General features: G+C 51.3%; 1 protein-coding gene across 1 annotated transcript in view; it reads left to right on the forward strand.

Moving 5' to 3' along the window:
• CORO2A (coronin 2A) overlaps nucleotides 1-19,738 on the forward strand; it is a 73,832-nt gene that overhangs the window by 32,391 nt on the left and 21,703 nt on the right. The window contains exon 2 of the mRNA XM_054178734.1: nucleotides 8,873-9,073. Coding sequence (XP_054034709.1) covers nucleotides 8,873-9,073 — 201 coding nt within the window. The remainder of the gene's footprint in view (nucleotides 1-8,872; nucleotides 9,074-19,738) is intronic.

A 19,738-nucleotide genomic window follows, 5' to 3' on the forward strand; every position in this document is an offset into this window, starting at 1 on the left:
AGAGAAAATGAAAAGGGAAATTAGAGAGCTGCCATGGCATTTCAGATGGAAATGTTCATTGTGACTTTAACAAACCCCCCCCTTATTAGCATGTAGATTCCTTCCTTTCCCCCTTATTTTATTTCTTTTTGATCCTGCATGCAAGAAAAGGAATGAGGGGTGCATCTATCTATCTATCTGTCTTTCTGTTAGTCACTCTGCTTTTCAAATGATTGCCAACTTTCAGGAGGTTGCCACCTCAGGAAAGTCCTTTAGAGCTGTAAATTCTCTTGGTTCCTTGTCAGTAAGGATAGGGGAGGAAGGCAACCCACCTTCCCTGGTGGGATCACCTGAGCATCTGAAGTGCTTTTCAGAGTGGCAGGTGAGGCAGAGGCAGAGGTGAGGAACCTGCCTATGAACCACAGGAAACCATACTTCAGCATGTTTTGGAAGATTGTTGTGTTGTGTCCCTGCCCCAGGAGTGCACAAGACTGAGGTCTTCAGGGGCATGGCTGCATTTCAGCCCATGCCTCCCGATGCCAGGGCAGCTTTCACACAAGAGTAACAATGCAGGCCACATGGAGAGCAGGTCTCAAGGAGAAGAAAGGCTTCTTGCACAAAACTGAGGGAACATGAAGCCACCATAACCATCATTAATTCACTGGCACCTATTTTGTGCCCTGCTCAGAGGTGAGAAGCACAAGAGAAGAGAAGACAATTGTTTGGCAAAGGACATGAACCATCCACGTTGCTGCTGATGAACTGGAAGGCTCTCAGCCCAGGCATGGGGTGTTCTGAGGAGTCCCAGCATCATAGTGCAGGCTTTGAAGAGGAGAGGATGCAAGGCTGTCCCTTCAGGAGATGCTGTGCCAGATGTGAGTTTCCTAAAGAGCTCTCTCTGTCCTTTGATTGCAGTAGCCCTGGGACCTGGGGCAGACATTCAGCTCTCCCCTTGCTTACCTGAAGGCTGGAGAGCTTGCAGTTAGAGCTTACCAATTTTTATTTGCCCTAGAAATTCTGCATGGAACTGAGTGGAGCTTCTGCAGGCCTTCTGGTGCCCTGCTTCCACACCAGAATTGTAATAAAGAGACCCCACATCTAGTGAGGCTCTGCAGGCAGTGATCTTCTGCTTGCTTGCACAGGATTAGCTTGGGTGAAACTTGTAAGGAAGGCTTTGAATAAAGGTGATCTTACAGCTGGTGGACCAGGACCTCTGTTTGTGTCACTGGACTCAGCAGTGAGCCTCCTCCCTCTGCAACCCTGAGTCAGTGAAATGCTGAACATGAGTCAGTAGGCTGAACAAGAGCCTGCAGTGTGCCCAGGTGGCCAAGAAGGCCAGTGGCATCCTGGCCTGGATCAGGAACAGTGTGGCCAGCAGGAGCAGGGAGGTCATTGTGCCCTGTACTCAGCAGTGGTTAGGCCACACCTTGAGTCCTGTGTCCAGTTCTGGGCCCCTCAGTTTAAGAGGGATGTCGACTTGCTGGAAGGTGTCCAGAGAAGGGCAACAAAGCTGGGGAGGGGTTTGGAGTTCAGCCCTGTGAGGAAAGGCTGAGGGAGCTGGGGTTGCTTAGCCTGGAGAAGAGGAAGCTCAGGGGAGACCTTCTTGCTGTCTACAACTACCTGAAGGGAGGTTGTAGCCAGGTGGAGTTTGGTCTCTTCTCCCAGGCAACCAGCACCAGAACAAGAGGACACAGTCTCAAGCTGTGCCAGGGGAGGTTTAGGCTGGATGTTAGGAAGAAATTCTTCCCAGAAAGAGAGACTGGCCATTGGAATGTGCTGTCCAGGGAAGTGGTGAAGTCACCATCTCTGAAAGTGTTTAAAAAGAGAGTGGATGAGGCACTTGGTGCCATGGTTTATTTGATCAGATGGTGTTGGATGATAGGTTGGACTTGATGATCTCGAACAAGAGGACACAGTCTCAAGTTGCACCAGGGAAGGTTTAGGCTGGATGTTAGGAAGAAGTTCTTCATGGAGAGAGTGATTGGCCATTGGAATGTGCTGCCCAGGGAGGTGGTGGAGTCACCATCACTGGAAGTGTTTAGGAGGAGACTTGATGGGGTGCTTGGTGCCATGGTTTAGTTGATTAGATGGTGTTGGGTGATAGGTTGGACTTGATGATCTGGAAGGTCTTTTCCAACCTGGTCTGGTCTGGTCTGGTCTGGTCTGGTCTATTCTATTCTATTCTATTCTATTCTATTCTATTCTATTCTATTCTATTCTATTCTATTCCATTCTATTCCATTCTAACATGTGTTGGGGTCAGGGCCAAGGAGTTGTGCCTCGATGGATGCATGTTAGGTGGATGCATGCTGGGTGCTGCCAGGCCCCCAGCTGTGCTGTGCACAACGAGGGAAAAAGGGGCTCAGGTTGTGTCTGGAGCCAGGCATTGGGATGGTCTTGGGGGAGTTCTGGACATGGAGAGCCCAGCCCTCTACAGACAGTGAGGTGGTTTCTTGCCTAATTAGCCTTCTGAAAGTGTTTCTGGAGCCAGAGACCTTGGACATCTTCCCTGAAGGAACTCCAGGTGGCTTAACCTAGAGGAGAAGTTTCTTACACCCTCTGGGCTCGCTCAGCTCCTGTATGTTTCTCCAGGAGCTGTTTTGTGTGCTTTGAATGCATTTGCACCTTGATTTTCTTCTTGTTCCACGATGTGGTGTGACCTCTGCTGCTTCTGGTGATCCCACAGTTTTGCTCACTGTCATCTTCAGCTCTGGGTGGGATGGCCTCTTCCCTCTACAGGTCCTTTTTGCAGCTCCAGGGAGTTGCTGAGCTTAATCTCAGGAGCCTACTTGTTTGCTTCATCAAACAAACTGAATGTGCGACTCGGGCTGTCTACCATCAGCCCGCTCTTAGTGGTGACCCTGAACAGTGATAACATTTAAGAAGAGCCACTCTGACCTGTTAAAGGCAGGGATGATGGCCACTGCTCAGCAGATTGGCTTGCAGCATGGTGCCATCACAAAATGGATTGTTTTGCAGTAGCTATATCCAAATCATCTGTTTTAGAATAGAATAGAATTAACCAGGTTGGAAGAGACCTTCGAGATCATGGAGTCCAACCTATCATCCAGCACCATCTAATCAACTAAACCATGGCACTAAGTGCCTCATCCAGTCTCTTCCTAAACACCTCCAGTGATGGTGATTCCCCCACCTCCCTGGGCAGCACATTCCAGTGGCCAATCTCTCTTTCTGGGAAGAACTTCTTCCTAACTGTGTCCTCTTGTTCTGGTGCTGGTTGCCTGGGAGAAGAGACCAAACTCCACCTGGCTACAACCTCCCTTCAGGCAGTTGTAGAGAGCAAGAAGGTCTCCCCTGAGCTTCCTCTTCTCCAGGCTAAGCAACCCCAGCTCCCTCAGCCTCTCCTCATAGGGCTTGTGTTCCAGACTCCTCCCCAGCTTTGTTGCCCTTCTCTGGACACATTCAAGACTCTCAATGTCCTCCCACCAGAGCAGAGCAAAGTGGTAGAATCACCTTCCTCTGTCTGCTGGCAATGCTGCTTTTGATGCAGCCCAGACTGTCATTGGCCGTCTGGGCTGCAAGGTCACACTGCAGGCTCATGTCCAGTGTTTCCGTGTATTCAGATGGAGTTTTCTCTATTTCAGTTTGTGCCCATTGCTTCTTGTCCTGTTGCTGGGCATCACTGAGGAGAGTGTGACTGTGTCTTCTTACTCCTTCTCCTGAGGTATTTGTGGATATTGATAAAATACTCAAGAGCCTGCTCTTGTCCATGTCAACAGTCACAGTGCTCTCAACCTCTTTCCATGTGACTGATTATGGAATCACAGGATGTGAGGGTTTGGAAGAGACCTTGAAAGCACATCCAGTCCAACCCCCCTGCCAGAGCAGGATCACCTAGAGCAGGTCACACAGGAACACATCCAGGCAGGTCTTGAATTCATCTCCAGAGAGGGAGACTCCACACCTACCCTGGGCAGCCTGCTCCAGTGTTCTGTCACCCTCACAAGGAAATAATTCTTCCTTCTGTTCCCATGGAACTTCCTATGCCTCAACTTCCACCATTGCCTCTTGTGCAGTCCTTGGGCATCACCCAGCAGAGCCTGGCTCCATCCCCTTGGCACTCACTCTTTACATCTTTATAAACATGAATGAGGTCACCTCTCAGTCTCCTCTTCTCCAAGCCAGAGAGCCCTCAGCTCCCTCAGTCCTCCTATGGAAGATGTTCCACTCCCTTCATCATCCTCGTGGCTCTGTGCTGGACTCTCTCAAACAGCTCTCTGAGGTCCTTCCTGAACTAAGGGGCCCAGAACTGGACACAATATTCCAGATGTGGCCTCACCAGGGCAGAGTAAACGGGGAGGAGAACCTCTCTTGACCTACTTTCCACAGCCCTCCTAATCCACCCCAGGATGGCATTGGCCTTTTTGGCCACAAGAGCACATTGCTGGCTCATGGTCAACCTCCCATCCACCAGGACCCCCAGGTCCCTTTTCCCCTTCACTGCTCTCCAGCAGGTCAGTCCCCAACCTACCCTGCTCCATGGGGTTGTTCTTTCCCAGGTGCAAGACTCTCCCTTTGCCCTTGTTGAATTTTGTTCATTTCTCCCTGCCCAGCTCTCCAGCCTGTCCAAGCCTCACTGGAATGGTAGCACAACCTTCTGGTCTGTCAGTCTCTCCACCCAGCTTGGTGCCACCAGCAAACTTGCTGCCAGTGCAAGTCATTCTCACAGTCCCATCATCATCTTCCTGCCCCTTGTCTAGATCAGTGTAACCTTGTCCCTCCTGTACTGGGGAGCCCAGGGCAGAGCCCAGCGTTCCAGCTGTGTCTCACCCATGCAAAGCAGGAAGGATCACCTCCCTCAACCTGCTGGCAACACTCCTCCTAATGCAGGCCCAGGGGGCCACCAGCTTTTTCTGCTCCAAGAGCACATGCCTGGCAGCTTGTGGGCAGCTTGTTGTCCAAGGGCACTTTGCTGCCAGCTCGTGGCCAGATTGTTGTCCTCTTGGACCCCACAGGTTGTTTTCTGCAAAGCTGCTTTCCAGACAGTTTTGAATGGAGTTATTCCTCCCTAGGTACATGACTTGGCTTTCTGCCTTGTTGAGCTTCATGAAGCTCCTGTGGGCCTATTTCTCCATCTTGTTGAGGTCCCTCTGGTTGGCAGCATGATTCCCTAGTGTGGGAACATTGGACATTGAAAGAAGTTCTTTACTCTGGGGGTGGTGGAACACTGGAACAGGTTGCTCAGGGATGTTTGTGGATGCCTCACCACTGGAAATGTTTAAGACCAGGCTGGATGAGGCTTTGAGCACCTGAGCTGGTGGGAGGTGTCCCTGCCCATGACAGTGTGGTTGGAACTGGATGACCTTTAAGGTACTTTCCAGCTCAAGCCATTCTATGATAACTATGCTCTTGCTCTGTGTTCTTGCTCTCTTTAGGAATGGTATCGCAGTAATTAATATCTCTTGTGTGTTTGGTGACCCTCTACTGCAGAGGCACCTTGAACCTCCTGGCAACAACACGATGCCCCACCTCCAGAGCAGCTTAGCTAGAATTTCCTTGGAGCCAGACAATTAATTCTCTTTTGGAAAGATAATATTCCTGCTGTAAGGAGGAACTGCTGCATCCAGACCACACAGTGATTGTTTTTCTCCTCCAGTCTGAGTAAACCCTAACTTCTGAAGCTGTGAAGAGTGTGAAGTTGTTTGAAAAGGCTGCACCTCTGGGGCTGTTTAACCTCAATTTGCTTTCTGCCTCTTCCAAGGTTGCCTTCAATTTGCTTTCTACCTTCTTCCAAGGTTAGCTTCCCAGGATTGCTGCTTTTTTTTTTTTCAAGAACTTGCATTTTTTGGTAGTTTTTCTGTTTGTGATGGGAACCCTTCACTGTGACAGAGATCGCCTTGCACCTGAAGTTTTCTGCACAGGAAATGTAATCAGCTAGTAAAGTGGACAGATGGAGGGGTAACAGAGGGAAAACATGCCAAGGCATAAGTGATCAGCAGAAGCAAATGGTGATCTGCCAGAACTGATGTTTTTACAGGCTTGTATGTTTGTCCAAGGTGGGTCTGGCTTTGACCTGTGCCAGTGGATTGGGAAGAGGCAGGGAATAGGACAGGGCTTGTGTCCTAGCATTGCTCACAGCCCAGATCTTCAAGTGTGACGTGGGAATGTCAGCTCTGTGGATCTTTATGTTCACAGGTGCTGGTAAAGCTCCAGTTGGACTGCCCAGGACCAAGCAATAGAGTTGCCTAGCATTTAATAGTCATCCCAGGAGGCTTAATAAAATCGTAGAATCAATAAGGTTGGATGAGACCTCAAAGATCATCAAGTCCAACCTGTCACCCAAGACCTCATGACTACTAAACCATGGCACCAAGTGCCACATCCAGTCCCCTCTTGAACACCTCCAGGGATGGGGACTCCACCACCTCCCTGGGCAGCACATTCCAATGGCTAACAACTCTCTCAGTGAAGAACTTTCTCCTCACCTCCAGCCTAAACTTCCCCTGGCACAGCTTGAGATTGTGTCCTCTTGTTCTGGTGCTGGTTGCCTGGGAGAAGAGACCAACCCCCTCCTGGCTGCAGCCTCCCTTCAGGTAGTTGTAGAGAGCAATGAGGTCTCCCCTGAACCTCCTCTTCTCCAGGCTAAACAATCCCAGCTCTCTCAGCCTCTCCACACAGGGCTGTGCTCAAGGCCTCTCCCCAGCCTTGTTGCCCTTCTCTGGACACACTCAAGTGTCTCAATGTCCTTCTTAAACTGAGGGGCCCAGAACTGGACACAGCACTCAAGGTGTGACCTAACCAATGCAGAGTACAGGGGCAAAATGACTTCCCTGCTCCTGCTGGCCACACTATTCCTAGTGCAGGCCAGGATGCCATTGGCCTTTGTGGCTGCCTGGGCACACTGCTGGCTCATGTTCAGCCAGCTGTCAACCAGTCCCCCCAGGTCCCTTTCTGTTTGGCTGCTCTCCAGCCACTCTGACCCCAGCCTATAGCTCTGCATGGGGTTGTTGTGGCCAGTGTGCAGCACCTGGCACTTGGACTTGTTGGATGCCATCCTGTTGGACTCTGCCCATGTGTCCAGCCTGTCAAGGTCCCTCTGCAGAGCTCTCCTACCCTCTAACAGATCAACTCCTGCCCCCAACTTGGTGTCATCTGCAAACTTACTGATGACTGACTCAATACCCTCATCCAGATCATCAATACCATGCCAACAGCAAGGACACTTTGGTTCAGGACTGCTTAGGCCCCTGCTTGTCAGGTGATGATGCACTTGGCTTTCTGACACTGAGTGCATGCTTCCCTTTAAATGCTCACCCACATGAGTGGAGTGGTCTAAGTTTTGCTGTTCCAAAGCTGCTTGCTTGGGTTCACCTCTCAAAGTGGGGGTGTGTGTTTATCCACCATCACTGATAATACCATTCACCCCCATATTGGTATATGGGGCAAAATTGAGCCAGTTTTTACTCCCTGTCTTTGCCCATACTGCCAGATGGCTGTGTGGGACTCTCCTTCACCATAACCTTCTTGCCTGATCTGTGTTTCTTTTCCTTGGGGCAGTAAGATCTTCTCACCATTCCCACCATGTGCCTTTTACTGTCTAGGCCTTGTGGTTAAGAGCAGGAGTTAATGGTTTGCATTTTCTAATTGTGTTTTCTGCCCAGCACTGGCAGAAATTCAAATGGTTTCCTGTTTGGAATTAGTTGCATCAGTTCCATGAAGCTCCACTGCTGTCTGTGGGATGGGATTCTTGCCTTCAGCATCTAAAATGCTGTCTGTCAGAGGGCTGTGGTGCAGGTATAAAACAGACATGTAGAGCATCCTTGTCAGTGGGGAAAAAAAAGATGTTTTTGGTCCTAAACCACCTGAGGGCTAAACAAAGCATGCATCTAGACTGGCTTGTTCACTCACCATCTTTCTGGTTTTTCTCACCCAAGATGTTGTATGAGGTGGTGGAGTCACCATCCCTGGAGGTGTTTAAGAGGGGATTTGACATGGCACTTGGTGCCATGGTTTAGTAGTCATGAGGTGTTGGGTGACAGGTGGGACTTGATGATCTTTGAGGTCTCTTCCAACCTTATTGATGCTATGATTCTATGATCTTTCATGCTTCCTGAGCTCAGTTACCAGGATTCATCTCCTCTGAAACTTGTGGTCCTGCCCCAGTGACAGGGACTGCTGGTTCATGCACAGCCCAGCTGGCTGGTGATGGAGAGCACCTTCTTTTCTCCCCTGCACTCTCCTTTCTTCATCAGAGATGTGCAAAGGGAACAGAGACAGGTCATACAATCAAAGAACTGTAGAATCATTCAGGTTGGAAAAGACCTTGAAGATCATGGAGTCCCCACCACTAAACTCTGTCCTGAAGTGCTACATCTGCACACCTTTTGTACACCTCCAGTGATGGCGATTCCACCACTTCCCTGGGCAGCCTGCTCCAATGCTTAACCACTCCTCTAGTGAAGAAACTGTTCTAACATCCAGTCCATCCTGACATCCAAGCAACATCCTGTTGCTTGTTATGTGGGAGAAGGGACTGACCCCTACCTCTCTACAACCTCCTTTGAGGGAGTTGTAGAGAGTGAGAAGGTCTCCCCTGAGCCTCTTTTTTTGAGTGGGCTAAACAACCCCAGTCCCTCAGCTGCTCCTCACAAGGTTTGTGCTGTAGACCATCACAGTTGGTGTTCTTTGGACATGCTCTGGCAACTCCAAGTCCTTCTTGCAGCGAGGGGGCCCCAAAAAGGCCGGAGATGTGCAAACCTGCAGAGAAACAGGGCGTCTGCCTCTTGCTGTCTGAGGGTAGGCAGGGTGAGCAGCACAAGTGGTGAGGGGGGAGCCTGTGCTGAAGGGAGGGAGGGAGTGGGGTGGGTCTGGAAGCCTTGCTGGAAGGGCTGGCCCTTACGTCAGGGGGCGCTGTGTCTCTCTCCCCTCGCAGATGTCGTGGCACCCGCAGTACCGCAGCTCCAAGTTCCGCCACGTGTACGGCAAGGCTGCCAGCAAGGAGAAGTGCTACGACTGCATCCCCATCACCCGCAACGTCCAGGACAACCACTTCTGTGCTGTCAACCTCTACTTCATTGCGGTGGTGACCGAGTGCTCGGGGGGAGGGGCCTTCCTCGTCATTCCCATACACCAGGTGAGCTCCGCCGGTGCCAGAAGCCCTTCACGAGCGCCTGGAGAGGCTGCAAGAGACTCCTTGACATGAGGAAGAACTTCTTTACTCTAAGGGTCATGGAGCACTTGGAACAGCTTGTGCAGTCTCCCTCTCTGGAGACTTTTGAGTGCTGTCTGGGTGCATTCCCGTGTGACCTGTGCTAGATTCTATGGTCCTGCTCTGGCACGGGGGGTCAACTTGATGATCTCTAGAGACCCCTTCCAAGCCCTAACAACTGGTGATCCTGTGAGAGCTGAGCTTCCTAGATCACACGGAGGATGTTCAGCTAGGGGCTTCCTAGATCACACAGAGGGTGTTCAGCTAGGGGCTTTCTAGATCACACAGAGATGTTCAGCTATGGACTTCCTGGATCACACAGAGGTTATCCAGCCAGGGGCTTCCTAGATCACACAGAGGATGTTCAGCTGAGGGCTTCCTAGATCACACAGAGGATATCCAGCCAGGGGCTACCTAGATCACACACAGCTTATCCAGCCAGAGGCTTCCTAGATCACACAGAGGATGTTCAGCTGGGGGCTTCCTAGATCACACAGAGGATGTTCAGCTGGGGGCTTCCTAGATCACACAGAGGATATCCAGCCAGGGGCTTCCTAGATCACACAGAGGATGTTCCACTGGGGGCTTCCTAGATCACACAGAGGATATCCAGCCAGGGGCTTCCTAGATCACACAGAGGATGTTCCGCTGGGGGCTTCCTAGATCACACACAGCTTATCCAGTCGGGGGCTTCCTAGATCACACACAGCTTATCCAGTCGGGGGCTTCCTAGATCACACACAGCTTATCCAGCCGAGGGCTTCCTAGATCACACAGAGGATATCCAGCCAGGGGCTTCCTGGATCACACAGAGGATATCCAGCCAGGGGCTTCCTGGATCACACAGAGGATATCCAGCCAGGGGCTTCCTGGATCACACAGAGGATATCCAGCCAGGGGCTTCCTGGATCACACAGAGGATATCCAGCCAGGGGCTTCCTGGATACATAGAATACATAGAATACATAGAATAAACCAGGTTGGAAGAGACCTTCAAGATCATCGCGTCCAACCCATCAACCAATCCAACTCCGCCCAAGCAGCTAACCCACGGCACCAAGCACCCCGTCAAGTCTTCTCCTAAAAACCTCCAGCGATGGCGACTCCACCACCTCCCCAGGCAGCCCATTCCAATGTGCAATCACTCTTTCTGTATAGAACTTTTTTCTAACATCCAGCCTGTATCTCCCCTGGCGCAGCCTGAGACTGTGTCCTCTTGTTCTGGTACTGCTTGCCTGGGAGAAGAGACCAACATCCGTCTGTCTACAACCTCCCTTCAGGTAGTTGTAGAGAGTAATAAGGTCACCCCTGAGTCTCCTCTTCTCCAGGCTAAGCAACCCCAGCTCCCTCAGCCTCTCCTCGTAGGGCTTATGTTCCAAACCCCTCACCAACTTTGTTGCTCTTCTCTGGACTCGTTCCAGCAAGTCAACATCCTTCCTAAACTGAGGGGCCCAGAACTGGACACAGTACTCGAGGTGCGGCCTAACCAGTGCAGTGTACAGGGGCAGAATGACCTCCCTGCTCCTGCTGGCCACACTGTTCCTGATGCAGGCCAGGATGCCATTGGCCCTCTTAGCTGCCTGGGCACACTGCAGGCTCATGTTCAGTCTACCGTCGACCAGCACCCCCAGGTCCCTCTCAGCCTGACTGCTCTCCAGCCACTCTGACCCCAGCCTGTAGCTCTGCATGGGGTTGCTGTGGCCAATGTGCAGAACCCGGCACTTGGATGTGTTCAATCTCCTGCCCTTGGCCTCTGCCCATCTGCCCAGCCTGTCGAGGTCCCTCTGCAGAGCCTCTCTACCCTCCAGCAGATCAACTCCTGCCCCCAGCTTGGTGTCATCAGCAAATTTACTGATGATGGACTCGATGCCCTCGTCCAGATCATCAATAAAGATGTTAAAGAGCAAGGGGCCCAGTACTGATCCCTGGGGCACACCACTGGTGCCTGGCTGCCAGCTGGATGTGGCACCATTCACTACCACTCTCTGGGCTCGGCCCTCCAGCCAGTTCCTAACCCATCTCAGTGTGCTCCCATCCAAGCCATGGGCTGACAGCTTGGCCAGGAGTTTGCTATGGGGAACGGTGTCAAAGGCCTTGCTGAGGTCCAGGTAGACTACATCCACAGGCCTCCCCACATCCACCAGGCGGGTCACCTGATCATAGAAGGAGATCAGGTTGGTCAGGCAGGACCTGCCCTTCCTAAACCCATGCTGGCTGGGCCTGATCCCTTGGCCATCCTCTAAGTGTTGCGTGATTGCACTCAGGATGACCTGCTCCATAATCTTTCCTGGCACTGAGGTCAGGCTGACAGGCCTGTAATTCCCTGGCTCATCCAACCGGCCCTTCTTGTGGATGGGTACCACGTTGGCCAGCTTCCAGTCATCTGGGATCTCTCCAGTGAGCCAGGACTGATGAAAAATAATGGAGAGTGGCTTGGCCAGCTCATCTGCCAGCTCTCTCAGCACCCTAGGATGGATCCCATCTGGTCCCATGGACTTGTGGGGGTCCAAGCTGCTGAGGAGAGCTCCTATCACTTGCTCATGGAACACAGGGAAACCATGCAGCTCCCTGGCTCCCTCTGCCAGCTCTGCAGGCCAGCTGTCTGGTAGACGTTCTTTCCAGCTAGTAAAAACTGAGGTAAAGAAGGTGTTAAGTACCTCTGCCTTTTCCTCATCCTCTGATACAATATTTCCCTCCATGTCAACCAAGGAGTGGAGGTTGTCCCTGCCCTTCCTCTTGCTATTAATATATTTATAGAAGGACTTTTTGTTGTCCTTCACATCAGAGGCCAGTTTAAGTTCCAAATATGCTTTTGCCTCCCTAATTTTCCTCCTACATGCCCTAGCAACCTCTTTAAACATTCCATGGGTTGCCTCACCTTTCTTCCAAAGATTATACACCCTCTTTTTTTCCCTTAGTTCAATTAAAAGTTCATTACACAGCCAGGCTGGCCATCTGCCCCAGCGGCTCCTCTTCCGGCACATTGGCACAGCCTGCTCCTGAGCCTTCATCAGCTCTTTCTTGATCACACAGAGGATATCCAGCCAGGGGCTTCCTGGATCACACAGAGGATATCCAGCCAGGGGCTTCCTAGATCACACAGAGGATGTTCAGCTAGGGGCTTTCTAGATCACACAGAGATGTTCAGCTAGGGGCTTCCTAGATCACACACAGGTTATCCAGCCAGGGGCTTCCTAGATCACACAGAAGTTATCCAGCCAGGGGCTTCCTAGATCACACACAGGTTATCCAGCCAGGGGCTTCGTAGATCACACAGTAGTTATCCAGCCAGGGGCTTTCTAGATCACACAGAGGATATTCAGCTAATGCTGTTGCCTGAGTTGCAGGATGATGGAGGTGACCCTAGGTTCCCTAGCAGGTGATCCCTGGGATATGTGTACTTACATGTAGAATCACAGAGTAGAGTCATACAATCAATTACAGCTGGAAAAGACCTCTAAGATCAACATGTCCAACTTTCTACCTAACACCTCCGTGACCACTAGACCATGTCCCAGTGTGCCACATCTACTCAGTTTTTAACTGTTTTGGGGTTGTCTTCCGCTGCTGCTTGCAGTTTTTTAATGCTTTCCTCTGCTCTGGTAAGACCTCACCCAGAGTATTGTGTCTGGGTCTGGAGCCCTCCACACAGGAAAGGACATGGAGCTGGTGAAGCAGGTCCAGAGGAGGGCTACAAAGACAGTCAGGGGGCTGGAGCACCTCTGTGACAAGTACAGGCTGAGGGAGCTGGGGTTATTCAGCCTGGAGAAGAGGAGTCTCCAGGGAGACCTAATAGCAGCCTTCCAGTACCTGAAGGGAGCCTACAGGAAGGCTGCAGAGGGACTGTTTACAGAGGCCTGGGGTGGTAGGACAAGGGGCAATTAGAGAAGAGTAGATTGGATGTTAGGAGCAAGTTCTCTGCTGTGAGGGTGGTGGAATACTGGAAACAAGTCACCCAGAGAGGCAGTTGAGGCTCCACCCCTGGAGCTGTTCAAGGTGAGGCTCAACAGGGCTCTGAGCAACCTGATCTAGTGGAGGATGATCCTGCTCACTGGAGGGGGGTTGGACTAGATGACATTTGGAAGTCCCTGTTCTATGATTCTATGATTGCATCTCTCATTTGGAGTTCTGTTGTAATCAGCAGGATCTGTGCTGTGAGATGTTTGCCTCCTAGGAGAAGTTTGGAATGAAAAAAACACCTGGTAGATACAGAGAGCAGAAACTGAAAGGTGCTTTAGTGGCATCTCTTCAGCTGTGACCAAAGGAGAAAATGGTGGTTTTCTCTATCTTCTCCTTGGTGAAAGAATGGAGAAGTGATTACCAAGCATTGGAGCACTTAAGCTTCAAGCACTGATGCTGGAGAAGCTTCCCTTTCAGAAGCAAATCCCATGTTTGTGGGTTTTGTTGACTTAGGGATCTGATGAGAGGGAGAAGCTCTCTGTCTGCTGTTTATTGCTTCAGGAAAATTAGGCATGCACGAAAGTGGATTAACTCCAGCATGAGATTATGAGCTCTCTGGAATCAGGGCAGAACAGATGAAAGGCAAAAGTTCAGCCTTTAATTAAAAGTTAATTGATGGTGTTATTGCAGTGCCACTTTTCCAATACATATTTGCCAAGCATGAAAGTGAACTGGCTGTGCTTGAAGAACCTAGTGCAGTTCCTGCCCCTTCTACACTTTGTTTATTCATCTCCCTCACCACTGGTGCTGCTCAGAGATGGTCCTTCTAAAATTAACCACTGCCCTGTTTTTCTGGACTGAGTCACTGCTGCCCTCTCCACCATGAGCCTCTGAGGCTGAAGAACATGTCCTTATCAGAGAGCTGCATCTCCAAGCAGGCAGCTGGTGACTGTGGGACAGAGGGTGGGACCTAGCTCTCAAAAAGTGTTGTCAAAAACAGCTGAAGGCACTTGCATTGCTTGCTATGAATTCCTCTGCTTTCTCACCTCTTCTCAGCTTGGCTAGCCTTCAGTAGCAATTATTCCATTGTTAACACCTGCACAGATACTCCACCTGAAATGCTGCTAGAAGAAGTCAAAGGCATGGTAGAAGTAGAAGATATCACAGTATCACACAGTAACTAAGGTTGGAAGAGACCCCAAGGATCATCAAGTCCAACCTGTTCCAACAGACCTCACAACCAGACCATGGCACCAAGTGCCACGTCCAATCTCCCCTTGAACACCTCCAGGGACAGTGACTCCACCACCTCCCTGGGCAGCACATCCCAATGACGAACGACTCGCTCAGTGAAGAACTTTCTCCTCACCTCGAGTCTAAACCTCCCCTGGCACAGCTTGAGGCTGTGTCCCCTTGTTCTGGTGCTGGTTGCCTGGGAGAAGAGACCAACCCCCTCCTGTCTACAACCACCTTTCAGGTAGTTGTAGAGGGCAATGAGGTCACATCTGATCCTTCTCCTCTCCAGGCTAAACAATCCCAGCTCCCTCAGCCTCTCCTCACAGGGCTGTGCTCAAGGCCTCTCCCCAGCCTTGTTGCCCTTCTCTGGACACGTTCAAGTGTCTCAATGTCCTTCCTAAACTGAGGGGCCCAGAACTGGACACAGTACTCAAGGTGTGGCCTAACCAGTGCAGAGTACAGGGGCACAATGACCTCCCTGCTCCTGCTGGCCACACTATTCCTAATACAGGCCAGGATGCCATTGGCCTTCTTGGCCACCTGGGCACACTGCTGGCTCATGTTTAGGCGGCTGTCAATCAGCACCCCCAGGTCCCTCTCTGTTTGGCAGCTCTCCAGCCACTCTGACCCCAGCCTGTAGCTCTGCATGGGGTTGCCGTGGCCAAAGTGCAGCACCCGGCACTTGGACTTGTTAAATGCCATCCCGTTGGACACTGCCCATCTGTCCAGTCGGTCGAGGTCCCTCTGCAGAGCCTTTCTACCCTCTAACTGACTAACATCTGTTCCCAACTTGGTGTCATCTGCAAACTTGCTGATGACTGACTCAACCCCCTCATCCAGATCATCAATGAAGATGTTAAAGAGGATGGGGCCCAGCACTGATCCCTGGGGGACGCCACTGGTGACTGGCTGCCAGCCGGATGTGGCACCATTCACCACCACTCTCTGGGCTCGGCCCTCCAGCCAGTTCCTAACCCAGCACAGAGTGCTGCTGTCCAAGCCACGAGCTGACAGCTTAGCCAGAGGTTTGCCGTGGGGGACGGTGTCAAAGGCCTTGCTGAAGTCCAGGTAGACTACATCCACAGCCTCCCCACGTCCACCAGACGGGGCACCTGATCATAGAAGGAGATCAGGTTGGAGAGGCAGGACCTGCCCTTCCTAAATCCATGCTGGCTGGACCTGAGCCCTTGGCCATCCTTCAGGTGCGCAGTTATTGCCGCCAGGATAATCTGCTCCATCACTTTCCCTGGCACTGAGGTCAGGCTGACTGGCCTGGAGTTTCCAGGTTCCTCCATCCGTCCCTTCTTGTGGATGGGGACCACATTGGCCAGTTTCCAGTCACCTGGGACCTCTCCAGTGAGCCAGGACTGGAGGAAAATGATGGAGAGCGGCTTGGCCAGCTCATCTGCCAGCTCTCTCAGCACCCTAGGATGGATCCCATCCGGTCCCATGGACTTATGGGTGTCCAAGTGGCTCAGCAGGTCCTGAACGAATTCCTCATGGATTTCTGGGGCATTACACTGCTCCCCGACCCTATTACCCAGCTCAGGAGGCCACTTGTCCTGAACTGCCTTGCTGTTAAACATGGAGGCAAAGAAGGCGTTCAGGACCTCAGCCTTTCCCTCTTCTTCGGTCACCGTGTTCCCCTCCAGGTCCAGTAAGGAGTGCAGGTTCTTCTTGCCCTTCTTTTTAGCGTTGATATATTTGTAAAATTGCTTTTTACTGTCTTTGACAGAGGTGGCCAGCTTCAGTTCCAACTGGGCCTTTGCCTCTCTAATTTTATTCCTACACAATCTAACCACTTCCTTGAACATACCTGGAGAAGCCTTCCCCTCCTTCCAAAGGTGATACAGCCTCTTTTTTTCCCTTAAATCCTTCAGGAGCTGCCTGCTCATCCAGGCCGGTCGCCTTCCCCGCCGGCTCATCTTTCGGCACATGGGAACCGCCAGGTCCTGTGCCTTCAAGAGCTCCTGTTTGAAGCAGCTCCAACCCCCCTGGACCCCTCGGTTCATGAGGGTTGGTACCCAGGGAACTTTACAAATAAGTTTCTTAAAGAGGCTGAAGTTTGCCCTCCTGCAGTCCAAGGTGAAGGTTCTGTTGGTACTCCTCCCTATCTCCCTGCATATTGAAAACTTCACTATCTCGTGGTCACTGCACCCTAGGCAGCCTCCCACGGTCACATCTCCCACCAGCCCTTCCCTATTGGAGAGCAGCAAGTCAAGCAGAGCCTGTCCCCTGGTAGGCTCACTTAACAGCTGCGTCAGGAAGCAATCCTCTATCCGCTCCAGGAATCTTCTGGACTGCCTCCTCTCTGCTGAATTAAGTCCCCAGCAGATATCCGGCAGGTTGAAGTCCCCCACGAGGACAAGATCTGATGATCTTGAGACAGCCTCCAGTTGTTTGTAGAATAATTCATCAGCCTCCTCATCCTGGTTGGGTGGTCTATAACAGACTCCAACCAGGATGTCAGATTTGTTGGGCTGCCCTCTGATTTTAACCCACAGGCTCTCAATTCCCTCATCTTCCACCTCAAGTTCTGAGGCAGAAAGTGTCTCCCTAATATACAAAGCCACCCCTCCTCCTCTTGTCCCTCGCCTATCCCTCCTAAAGAGCCTGTAGCCCCCCAGTGTAGCACTCCAATCGTGCCTGTTGTCCCACCATGTTTCTGAGATGGCAACTATATCATAGTTGCCCTGGTGGATTAGGACCTCCAGCTCATCTTGCTTATTGCCCAGGCTGCGTGCATTGGTGTACATGCACTGCAGCTGGGCTCCTGAGCTCTCAATTGACCCTACCTTGTGCCCTACTCTTACCTCTGCAGAGGGACCGATGTCTTCACCCACCCCCTTCAGACCTAGTTTAAAGCCCTCCTAATGCGCCCTGCCAACTCTAGTGCTAGGACTCTCTTGCCCCTTCTAGATAAATGCACCCCATCAGGACCCAGCAGGTCAGGTGCTGCAAAAGTTGCCCCATGATCAAAGAAAAGTAGCCCCATGATCAAAGATAGAGAAAAGGACAATTAAAGCACATCAATGGAAATGTGGAATTGCTTTCATTTGAAGAAAGACTTTGTAGGTTAGGTCTTAATAAGGCTGGGGGAAAAAAAAAAGACAAATAAGAAAGGTATAAAAAATTATGAGGAGGATAGTGAAGAAGTGTAAGGAGCAATTCTTCTTCATTTGTTGTGCTGAAGGGGGTCCTGGAGACCAGGGAGCAGATTGTTAGCAGCAGATGTGAAATGCTTCTGTAGTTCAGCTGTGGAGCTCACTGCTCTAGATGCTGGTGAGCTTGGAAGAATTAATCATAGAATGGTCCAGGCCAGAAGGGACCTCCACAGGTCATCCAGTCTGACCTCCCTGCAGTCAGCAGGGACATCCCCAACTAGATCAGGCTGCCCAGGGCCTTGTCCAGCCTCACCTTGAGCATCTCCAGGGATGGGGCCTCAACCACCTCCCTGGGCAACCTGTTCCCGTGTTCCACCACCCTCATAGTAAAGAACTTCTTCCTGATACCCAGTCTAAATCTGCTCTTCTCTAGTTTGAAGCCACTGCCCCTTGTCCTGTCACTGCAGGCCTTTGTAAACAGTCTGTCTCCATCCTTCTCGTAGCCCCCTTCTGGTACTGGCAGGCTGCTATTAGGTCTCCCTGGAGCCTTCTCCAGGCTGAACACCCCCAGCTCCCTCAGCTTGTCCTCATAGCAGAGCTGCTCCACCCCCCTGATCATTTTTGTGTCCTCCTCTGGACTCCCTCCATCAGCTCCAGGTCCTTGTATTGAGGGCTCCAGACCTGTACACAGTACTCCAAGGGAGGTCTTGGTTTTGGAGCAGAGAGAAATTTTCTTTACTCCTTCCCAAAGGAGTAAAATAAAAATGCTCCACACAGACAATTGGAAAGTTGCATGGGAACATTCTTCACAGGTATTTGCACAAGTACAAAACACCCAAATTCATATTCAGCCTCAGCCCAGTCCTTCGACCTGGGCTTACAACAACCTCGTTAGGCCAAAAACCTTCCAAACCCTGCTCCCCCTTACCTCCACAAACCAGGCCTCAAGGGCACACCTCAGTGCCCCCCCACCCATACCTCCCTGAGAGAGGAAAAGGGCAGAATTAGCTTGTGCTAGAATAGGGGAGATGGAGGAATGATGGGATGAAATGACAAAAGGTCACATTTTTCTGGGGTCCAATTCCTGGGCTGTCTAATCCCCTGGAGGACTTTTCTTTCCTATGGTTAAGACATCCAGTCTTGAACTCATAATGAGGGGTTTGAAACAGGACAGAGTTATGGAGGAGAGATGGTTTAGAAGCTGTGTTCTGGTGCAGGTCCTGTAGTTCAGGAGGTTGTGTGAGGGTTGAGCTGTTGGTGGTGGATCAGGGGAAAAGATCTGTACATGGTGAGAGAAGGGCAACAAAGTTGGGGAGGGGTTTGGAGCACAAGCCCTATGAGGAGAGGTTGAGGGAGCTGGGGTTGCTTAGCCTGGAGAAGAGGAGGCTCAGAGGAGACCATATTGCTGTCTACAACTACCTGAAGGGAGGTTGTAGCCAGCTGGGGGTTGGTCTCTTCTCCCAGGCAACCAGCACCAGAACAAGAAGACACAGTCTCAAGCTGTGCCAGGGGAGGTTTAGACTGGCTGTTAGGAAGAAGTTCATCACAGAAAGAGAGACTGGCCATTGGAATGGGCTGCCTGGGGAGGTGGTGGAGTCACCATCATTGGGGGTGTTTAGGAGGAGACTTGATAGGGTGCTTGGTGCCATGGTTTGGTTGATTAGATGGTGTCAGATGATGGGTTGGATGTGATGATCTTGAAGGTCTCTTCCAACCTGGTTAATTCTAGTCTAGTCTAGTCTAGTCTAGTCTAGTCTACTCTACTCTACTCCACTCCATCTAGCTCTTCTCTGCATACTAGCTCCTGACCCGTGCTGGTGGAGGGGAGCAGCCTCTGCCACCCACAGAAAGGGATTCCATGAGTCTGTGGGCTGTGATATCAATTACTTTTTTTAGTTTTGGTGTGATACACTTCCAAACAGGTTCCATGTGGTAAAATGCAGCAGCTTTGGGTTTGTGGTCGTGGTGGTGATATTTGTGGCTGCCATCTCTTTCTGTGGTGATGCCCCATGGTAGACAGTGCTCTGGGTTCTTGAACTGTGGGGCAACAAAGGCAGCCTGGTCTGGAGACAGTATTGCCCTCTCAGGATGGGTGGCTGATCTGTAGTTACTTTTGACTAGACTCACAGGCATCAGCCACATCCTAAGCATGCCACAGCATGGAGGAAAAGCCCAAGAGACAGGACATGACCTTTAGCCAACCTGGGAGATGGTAGCTGGGACAGGGAGGGCTACACTTTCCAGGGAGGATGAACAACCTGCTGGGAGAGCTGCTCTTGCCCCTCCAGTGCTTTTGTGAGTTAATTCTCTGTGTGTGTGCTACCAGAGAAGCTGCCTGCCTCAGGATGTT

The sequence above is a fragment of the Dryobates pubescens genome, chromosome Z, assembly GCF_014839835.1.
Source record: "Dryobates pubescens isolate bDryPub1 chromosome Z, bDryPub1.pri, whole genome shotgun sequence".
Lineage (NCBI taxonomy): Eukaryota > Metazoa > Chordata > Aves > Piciformes > Picidae > Dryobates > Dryobates pubescens.